Raw genomic sequence first — 10,053 nt, 5'->3', positions numbered from 1 at the left:
GGAGGGAGGGAAGGAGGCGGGCGGGCGTCCGCGGGGCGGCGCTCCCGCCCGCCGCCATTTTGAGGCGCGGGGAGCCGAGGGGGAGGAGAGCCCCGCGGAGGTAGGAGCGGGGCCGGGAGTCGGCGGGGCGTGGGGTCGGGCCGGGCCGGGCTCGCCCGCCCGCGGAGGCCGAATCTCTCCTCAAGGCGCCTGGGAGCTGGCCTCCCTTCCCCGCCCCGGGGACGCCCCGACATGCATCGCCTAGGCGGGCCCGCCCGGGCTGAGGGAGCGTCTCCCCGGGCTCCTTGGAGACCGCCCGGCCGCTAGAGGAGGAGGGAGCAGACCGCGTCTCCGGCGGCCTCTGCTTCCGCCGCGGGCCCGGCCCGGAGGAGGGGCGGGAGGTGCCGGGAAACCTCCCCGGGCGCCGCCGGGCCAGCCGGCCGCGGGGCTCTGGGTCTTGAGGCTCGGGCCACCGCGGCTGGGAGAGGAGTCGGCTGTTCTCGCTGGTATGGAGGATCGCGGCGATCAGCAACAAGCTGTTGGCGGAGGGTTGAGAAATGTCGCTGCCAGGACTTAATTAAAAAAAATAATAAATTTTTGCTGGCAGTAGACGTGGGTGGTGGGGAGAAATTTGCCGTCTCTGGAGTTGATTTACGTCCTAGCGCGCCATCCCGCGCTGTGCGCTACCAGGCGTGGATTAGGTGGATGCAGAGCGGTAATCCTATCCTAGTCTTCAGAACAAGTCCTTATGCATAAAGAAGTAAATCTCATTTTGGGCTGCTGGCTTGATTAACAGAAAATGCAGCGAAATGAGAGGGTCGGCGGTTAGTACAAATCCGTTTCCTTGGGTTCGAGCCAGCGAGTGACTGTCTGAGGGCTGGGCTACCTCTGCGGCAGGCATCCATCCCCTCGTCGTGGGGTAGTGTACCGCGTTCCCTTCGGGCTCTGATGGTATCCACTGTCCTTCAGAAAACATACAGCTGGCCTAGAGTTTGGGTTCAGGTTTGATTAAAAAAAAAAAAAAAAAGTGTATTACCACGTTACTGTGATTTGGGTTTTGGTTTTGTTTTTTTTAAAAAAAGGAAAGTGTGTGTTTTGGGATGTTTTCTGACCCTTGCAGCATCGATCCTAAACTATCTGCTAAAATTCATGCAGCGGGGGTGATGCGGCCTCTGTGGGTAGGCTGTAGCTGTGCTCCAGGTGCCATCTCTTTGGGCATTTCTTTTTGTGCCCGAGGCCACTTCGTGTGATGATCAGCTGGCACAGACAAGGAGCCCCTGGCCCCTGCTCCTTTGAGGAGAATGGGAAGGGGGAAGCGCGGACGTACACCCTGCCTGACTTCCACCGTCTGCCAGGGGATGCGAACCTTCACAGAAATCAACCCATAACTTTAGGAACAACCAAAACAATCTCCTTGGCATCTGTTAGCTACTGTGAGAATTAAATCCTTAGATCCTTTAAAGTGGTTTCACTGTTTTTAAAACTTATTTTTCAGTTTATGAACAGAAATGTGTGCAATTACTGACAAAACCACGGACAGTAATGCAACAGTGTACTCGAGCATGTTTTAAAATAGAAGATTAAGACAGAGTGAAGGAGGTTTAATTTTTAAATGCACACTCTGTCATGCTGAAGAACCTACAACTTACAACTTCTAATTCATTTTTCACTGAAAAGTACAATTTATCAAAAATTCACTTATTTGCATTTACCGAAATTATGCTTAATTGATATGCACAGACTTGATATAGATAGCTCTTACATGAATTAATCTGTTTACTGAAAACGATAAATTAAAAGTAGCAGCAGTGTTGTAAAACACAGTCATGATCTAAAAACGTCCCAAGTAAGAAACAAGTGATTTCTTTGTGGTTCACATAGACTTTATGACTGAATTGCCTGGTCAAATTGCTAATGCGATTGTTGAAAGCTACTATAGTGGTTTAGAAAAATGAGTAGGTTGAAGTTGTTGTCTGTGCTATTTCACTTTCCTGGAGGTGGCAACAGTCCATAGTTTGTTATGGTTTGTGACTGAGATAGGCAGCTCTGGATTTGGTTCCTTCTTTGGTCAAGCTGTTTGTTTCTAAGGTTTTGCTGACAAGTTAGGCAAACCATTTTTCCATCAAATAACTGACAAAGTTATGGTGTGCTGGTAAAGTTAGGATAAATTGCACATACTAATTTTGCCTTTTTGTCTAAGAAGAAAAATTATGTTTGTATTTCATCATACATTATGGTAGTGCCTGATAGTGCATGACACTTTTAAAAATGTCCTTTATCTTAAATGGAGAAAACAAGAAAAAATTTAGGCCTCAACACTTCTCTGCTGCTATTCTGCTTTCTTTTTTTTCTTGCTGCTAATTGGATTAAAAGCTGTTTTGGTTACTATGGCATCCCGTGAGGAGATTACTGTCTGTGAAGATGAAGTAAGGTAAAAAATCAGAACTGTGGCATGAGCAGATTTGGAAAGATATCCGCAGTTCCAGTGGTCACTTGTGACTGTATCTAAACTTTTCAAAATTACTTAAATGAAAGGATATCTTGCCAGATCTCCTCCCCATGGGTGTTTGTATGTGCAGTTGCATTTCTGAATGATGTAGGTAATGTTTATGAGAAAGATTACAGACAAATCTGTTAAAACAGATAATAGCTAAACTGGTCATCCTGATTATTTTTTAAGTTTAAAAGGCTAAAACACTTTCTCGGAGACCAATCAAAATACTGTATTTTAATGCCTGCCAAGAAAATGCAGAACTGTCCAGGAACATCAGAATTCAAAGTATAATTTTGTAACCATACTACCACCTGAAATTGAAGTTTTAGGTTGCCATAGAAACGGTTGCTATCGTAACGGTTACCATGGCAACCGTTGCCATAGCAACCGTTGCTATGCCAACAACCACCATGGCAACGGTTGCCATGGTGATTGTCGACATGGCAACGGTTGCCATGGTAACGGTGACCATAGCAACCGTTGCTATGTCAACAATCGCCATGGCAACAATCACCATGGCAACCGTTGCCCTGGCAACCGTTGCTATGTCAACAATCACCATGGCAACCGTTGCTATGTCAACACTCACCATGGCAACCGTTGCCATGGCAACACTCACCATGGCAACCGTTGCTATATCAACAATCACCATGGCAACCATCACTATGGCAACCGTTACCATAGCAACCGTTGCTATGGCAACGGTTGCCATGGAGATTGTTGCCATAGCAACCGTTGCTAGCTATGGTAACAGTTGCCATGGTGATTGTTGACATAGCAACGGTTGCTATGGTAACAGTTTGCCACGGTAACGTTTGCCATGGCAACGGTTGCTATGGTAGCGGTTGCCATGGCAGCGGTTGCTATGGTAGTGTTTGCCATGGTAACGGTTGCTCTGGTGACCGTTTGCCATGGTGATGGTTTCCATGGCACGGTTGCTCTGGTGACCGGTCACCATGGTAACAGTTGCCGTAGCAACGGTTGTCATGGTGACCGGTCGCCATGGTGACGGTTGTCATGGTGACCGGTCGCCATGGTGACGGTTGCTATGGTGACCGGTTGCCATGGTGGCACTTTGAACTGGACAATTCCTTTTTTGGTGGTTAGGTTATTGCTGGGGAGAAGACAGTTTTTGGCTGTGCACTTGTTTGGTTGCCTTGTTGTGCTTTCTAAAGGTTATATATGGTTGTGGATATATATGTCTTTGTACAGTGTTTGTCAAAGTGAGTCCGTTTAACTGTTTATATTTTGTAAGATTTTGTCATACTTGAATGTTCGAAAAAACATGAAAATATAAGCAGTTCTGTAAGCTTATTCTTTCAAGTCTCATTCGTCATTTGTAAAAAGTGACTCTCCTTGAAGGGCTAAAGCTTTGAACTATAGACATCAGTAATTGAACTCTTTCAACAACAATTAATTTACTCTGTTGGTGTTTCCGTAGGTCTCGGTACAGCCACTTAGAGAAGATGACAGATTTGGTGGCTATTTGGGAAGTAGCTTTAAGTGATGGTGTTCATAAGATTGAATTTGAACATGGGACCACTTCAGGAAAACGTGTTGTCTATGTTGATGGAAAGGTGAAATTGCTATGTGCTCAAAATTCAGTATGATACAGATTATATAAGTGCACTTCCATGCAACAGGCATCAGAACAAACAAAAGACTAATAAATGCAAGTGAGCTATATTCAGTTGATTAACTTTACCTAATTTAATGAACTGCATCATTCTTTTTTTCAGTTACAATTAAGGTATGAGTATTCATGAAGTGCTTTGCTGTCCTTGGGCAGAGGCACTATAGACGTACTAAGTATCATGTATTCGTTCATTCTGAAATAATAGTTAAGTAGTGAGTTGTTTTCTGAGTCCTAGTTCAATTTTTTTTATACTAAAACATGCATTCAGGTTTATCAATTAATACCCATTGTCTTTGTTGTATTCTACAGGAAGAAATAAGAAAAGAATGGATGTTTAAATTAGTGGGTAAAGAAACATTCACTGTTGGAGCAGCCAAAACAAAAGCTACTATCAACATTGATGCAGTCAGTGGCTTTGCATATGAATATACTTTGGAGATCAATGGAAAGAGTCTCAAGAAGTATATGGAGAACAGGTCAAAAACAACCAACACTTGGGTACTGAGCTTGGGTGGTACGGACTATAGAGTTGTTCTAGGTAAGTAAACACTGAATGACTTCATGTTCTGCCTTTGAATAAACTTGTATGCATTTAATAACTGGTAATTAAGAGAAAGCACAGTTCAGTGGCTAGCACTGGGTGGTCTGGAAGTTTGGAATTAGATGCCAAAGGCAGTCTGAAAAATAATGGTCTTGTTACACCTGTGTGAGCCTGCTGTCAGTGTTCTGTTCTACAGCAGCATCGTCTAGTTTTAAAAAAAGACGGAGGAGGAGGGGAGGTTGGAAGGAGTTACAGCTTCTATATCCATAGAGCTGCCCTAGCAAAACAGTTCTGCAGGTGAAGCATGTTACAGAAGTGTAATCTATGTTGTGATCAAATCTGCTGTGTGTGTAAGTTTAACAAGCTAACCAGGTTTTCCTTCCAAAAATCATAACCCGAAGTCAAGGAGTCTTTAACTGAAGAAGTACGACAATGCTATTCTACACTTTTGATAGATTAATCCGCATCCTTTTTCCTGCATCACTTCTTAATTTTAATCTAAACACTTCAGATGATGATTTTTCACTTTCTTAATAGCAAGGCAATACATTTCTTCTCTTCTGCCTCCCTTTCCCAAATACATTACAAGCAGATGGGAGAAAGGGATCCCCTAAGGAATTTGTCCATGGCATCTAGTGGGAAAACTTCCATTTAGGTATTGCTGTATGGTTATACCTGGTGACGAGATCTTGGCCTGTGATTTCTTCTTAAGCCTCAGGACAGAATGAACTGCCCTAAGATGAAGGGGGGCAGGGAAGAAAGACAATTTCAATGCCAGAAACAGATTAGTCTCCTTACAGACTTTTAATCTCCCTGTGCTTACTTAAAAGGCAAGCAGTGTTCAGCTCTCTACTGATGTCCCGTGCATGACAGTGTCAGTAATGTGAATTCTAGAGCAAAGTAATTTAAGGAGGATGTGCTGGGAAAAGTAAAAGAATATTCTATTTTAAATGAAAAAAATCCAAGATTGATATTTAAAGTGGTACTTGGGTTTTCAAGGAGATTTTAAGAATACAAACAGTTTGATGGATGTTAAATAATGCTGCTTTTGAGTTAAACCGACCTGGAAAAAACGTTAGAGCTTCATTGAATGAACAGCACTCAAATAATTAGTAGAAATTACTTGATTTTTCTGTCTTCAAATTTTTCAGTTTAAGAATGTCAGAATATCTCTGACAATATTCAGAACAACCCAGCGTTAATAGCCAGGGCTAGGGAGAGGTAAAAATGTATGTTCAAAGCAAAAGTTGTTTGCCCATTGATGACAGTGTCCCATCTCTACAGTGTAAGAACAAACCCTGTAGTCTAGGTACTATGGCTAATTAGGAACTTCTTTTCACTAAGTAAAATTCAGCAGTAAATTTTTAAAATTCCTAGAACTTCTTGCCTGTAGGGGGAAAAAAAAAATCTTGCTCTCTTTACTTACTGTTTTCTTTTTCCTTCACAGAAAAGGACACTATGGATGTGTGGTGCAATGGTCAAAAAATGGAAACAGCGGTATGTGATCATTTCCAAAGGCTTTTCACAGGCTATGGCTAGATAACCAAAGCTTGGCAAAATAAGCCACAGAGGGGCACGTTACCTCGCTTTACCACAGAGTATGAGCATACACCTAGGCAGCCAGTATGCTACTAGTCTGTTCCGAATGTCCTTCACTGTATTTTATAACTGACAGTATTTCAGTTAGGATGCCAAACATCTATCCATTTAAGAGTAAACAGTGCTTTTATTTACACTTTTTAGACAAGCAAAATAAATCTTCTGGGTCAGTTGTCCAGGGTTTTTAGGGAGAAAACTTTCCAGGGAGAGGGAGGGACTTGACTTTGACGCAGAGTGTAGAGCCACCTCATCCAAACCTGCTCATGTTAGCGGTGACTGGAAGTTGAACACACTGTCTGTTATGACTCGCGATTTTTTCCATCTAAAGATGGTCCCTAATGCTTAGGGCTTAAGAGTCTCATTGGAACAAATCAAATCTTTTGTCTTTGTCACATCTGCATTAATTTTTAGAGCTGCTTGACAGCTAGAAGGCTTAATCTATTTAGTGTCTTTTTAGATTATGATGGCTTTCAATATGCATACTATGTAGGCTTCTACATCCTTGAAGGACATGCTTTCTCACTAGAGAGTTGTCACTATGATTACTACTGCCACAAGTAATCCCCTGGATGAGTACAAATTGTAAAACCAACAGTTTTGCTGTACTTCAGAACAGGATGAAAAGATTCACCAAATGCTTCTTCAGTAATTAGTGGATGAAACATCCTCTCTCAGTGAATCAGAACTTCAGCTCTTGATGGTTTTCAGCCTTTTCTATAATGTAGTAAATGCACTAGGAAGATATTCTTGCAAGCTACGAGTACGAGTTTAGTTGTCAAACTGTGCTTGCATTAGAGCAGCACACAGATTTTTCTACTCTCCCAAAGATGATGACAAAACCACAGCCATGCATGGCAAAATCTGTAACAGGAAATTATGTAACTGCAGCAGGAGCTGTGTATCCAAAATACACAACTGTTATACTCAGTTCAGGGATCTCTTCATCCTGCTGTAAAAGGTACCACTAAATACTTCATGTTTTACTGCCACTTCAGCATAGGTTTGTGTGGTACTTATTGGCTGTACTGCACAACTTGGAAGGAAACTATCTTTTCTATTTTTGTTTTACTGACATGGATCAACGATATGAATTCACACACTCCAACTTTACCGTTTCTGATTATGTGAAATTTTTGTTGTCATCTAATACCCACAAACCTTTAACTGGACATCTTGACAAAGTCCTATCTGAGATTCTGCAGCTTCATTCAGCGTTTGCGCTGTATTTGTTGCAGGTACCTGCAGCTGCTCTAATTGTGGGATTTTCAAGTGATCTTGACCTTGAAAACAGTCTGATGCACTCAAGCTTTTACTTTACTAAAATAGCACATGTCTGTTTTTATTCTTATCTCCTTTCTCCCAGGGTGAATTTGTAGAAGATGGGACTGAAACTCACTTCAGTGTTGGTGATCACAGCTGTTGCATTAAGGCTGTCAGTAGTGGAAAACGAAAGGAAGGAATTATTCATACCCTTATTGTGGATGACAGAGAAATCCCAGAGGCTGTGGAGTAGCCTCTAGTTAACTGATTATTGTAGGACTAAGTTCAGAAATTTTCAATTACTGTGGTAATTATTTTAATATGTACTACTTGGTACATCTAGTTTGTGCTGGGTTTATCTGTATATGAAATTATTCTTTTTGAGGACCAGATGAAAATAATTATATACAACTTCTTACATTGCCAGTTTTTAAAAAACTATATATATATATATAGAATATATATTGTATCACTAAGTGCAGAGGACACTGTTGAACTTAAGTAGAAATTATATACTAGAAAAAATCTTGCTATAATAAAATGGAAGACAAATATTCAGTAAGACTGAATTCTTATAAACTGCAGGTGTATGCGGAGGGAGGAGGAAGCATGTGCTGGGCACTCAAGTAAGCTGTTAAAAGTTTTCTCAGTAGTTATTTTTTCTATTAAACTGACTACCAACATTTTCAGATGCAGTGAAGAAGAGTTACAAAATTCATTAAAAGGTTATTAATGAAATACATTGTTACCAGTACTTGTGTAACAGTTTAAAATAACACTGCATTATGAAAACTGTTTTTTATTCTGAGTAGGAGAAATGATGTTACATTGTGCCAAAAAAAATAAAATTCCTTCACGTTTTCTGAAAACTGATGCTTGTTAGAAGTTGTTGCACTGGGTCAGAAACTCTGTACTGAGTTTTTTCAAAAGAGAAAACAGGAAAAAAAAATCCTGCCACGAAACTCCTTTAGAAAATGAAACCTCTTGAAGCAAGCTGAAATAAGAACTTATTCCTGTTCAATGCTGTCTAACAAACCTTAAATCTACAGCTGTGTGTCTTCCTGGCAGTAGTGCGTGAATCAAGAAACATGAGGAAAAATGGGACAGAAATAGAGGAGAAGAACTGGTTGCATAAATGGAGAAGTTAAAATAGGTATAGACTAATTCTGTTGTCAAACTTCCAGCGTACTATCTAAAAGCAACTTTGGGATTTCTGTGAGAATGAGACTTGTGTTAGCTGGTTCTTACAAGTTCACAGGGGGGTTTGCTCATTTAACATTACACTAGAGCATATAAGGCTCACACACGACAAAAGCTACCCTATTGCAACAATGTAGACATAGCTACTCTTAAAAATAATTTTAAAAACCCAAACAAAATATTAATATTTTCATTTAAAAGTTTGTTTTGCAATGGTTAAAAAAACAATTTCCACTTGCAACCTCACTTAGAGTTCAGAATTAGACTTTTATAACTTAATTTGTTTTGGACTTGTGAGTGGTTCCTAGCACTATGACTACTATCTTGGGAGTCGCAGGTACAGTACAAATGTGCTGGGAACTCATTAACAAATTATTCTGAAAAGTTTTATTAAACACTAATTTCACATATGGTTTAGGGTTCAGGCTGCTCTCCATTAGCACAGCGCTTTACATATGCATGAAATGCCTTTCATATGGCAATGTTGTTGTTTTTTTAATAGTTTTATGCAAGCCCTTTTCTCACCAGATAATTACAGTTTTAACCATAGGTGACTTTTCAGTCTAGCAGCAGACCTGATATTGACAGATAGGCCTTTATTTCTGTATTACAGCACTGTTATAAGCCATTTGGATGTTTAGTTAGGACCATAACTGGTAGTTTTAAATGCTTCAGATTGGACAAATCTGCTAGTAGCTTTTAGTTCGGGGCGGTAGATCTGTTTTAAACCCTGCTAACATCAGAAATAGTTTCAGGCTTTAGTACAGAAAGTTTCAAAGTACCTGAGAGCTGGACTGAATCTCCTTTTACATTGAAATGAGCATAATGGCTCTTAAGCTTTTCCATTTACTGGCTTCAGGTCACTACAGAAGCAACGTGGCAATACCTAGCTACAAGGCTGACACTGTGATCTTTAAAAGATATTGGTAAATGTAGATTAACTGAAGAGCAATTTCAAGCTGTAGCTTGAACCAGTTCCCTACTATTTTGCAGCCTTTCAAAGAGACTGAACACATCTGCGAAATTTGAAGCTCAAATACAGTCCAAGTCATGTTCTTAAGACTATATTGAAAAACAACAGGTTAGCTGATAGTGTCATTCATGCTTTTTATTTTGAATACATGTATCTACAATACTTTGAATATCTTAACCAATAAAAACTGTAACAGCAACTATTATTAGAAATCATGAAGTATTGCCTCACATTTGTTGTAACTGTGTGTATTTAATGGCATGTCCCTACGTGGGAAATAGCTTTCACCTGATATATTCACCTATTTAAGTCAAAAGAAAATTTAATCAAAGGCACAAAAAAGATTTCTTGGGTTTCATTAACATATGCAA

General features: G+C 40.6%; 1 protein-coding gene across 3 annotated transcripts; it reads left to right on the top strand.

Annotated features, from left to right (window-relative positions):
- The first annotated feature begins 7 nt into the window (after window positions 1–7).
- FAIM (Fas apoptotic inhibitory molecule) lies at window positions 8–10,010 on the top strand. Of its 3 annotated transcripts, none has more exons than XM_075028857.1 (5): window positions 8–100; window positions 3,915–4,050; window positions 4,419–4,647; window positions 6,098–6,147; window positions 7,613–10,010. In XM_075028857.1, exons 2-5 carry the CDS (start codon window positions 3,940–3,942, stop codon window positions 7,760–7,762), a joined length of 540 nt encoding a protein of 179 aa, XP_074884958.1. In that variant the 5' UTR covers window positions 8–100; window positions 3,915–3,939; the 3' UTR covers window positions 7,763–10,010. The 3 variants fall into 3 exon arrangements, with proteins under 3 accessions (XP_074884958.1, XP_074884956.1, XP_074884957.1); XM_075028855.1 differs by lacking the exon at window positions 8–100 and adding an exon at window positions 126–485; XM_075028856.1 differs by lacking the exon at window positions 8–100 and having other exon boundaries at window positions 3,916–4,149.
- Window positions 10,011–10,053: the final 43 nt, after the last annotated feature.

Source organism: Buteo buteo, chromosome 5 (genome assembly GCF_964188355.1).
Source record: "Buteo buteo chromosome 5, bButBut1.hap1.1, whole genome shotgun sequence".
Taxonomy (NCBI): domain Eukaryota; kingdom Metazoa; phylum Chordata; class Aves; order Accipitriformes; family Accipitridae; genus Buteo; species Buteo buteo.
This window is presented reverse-complemented; position numbering and strand designations above follow the sequence as displayed.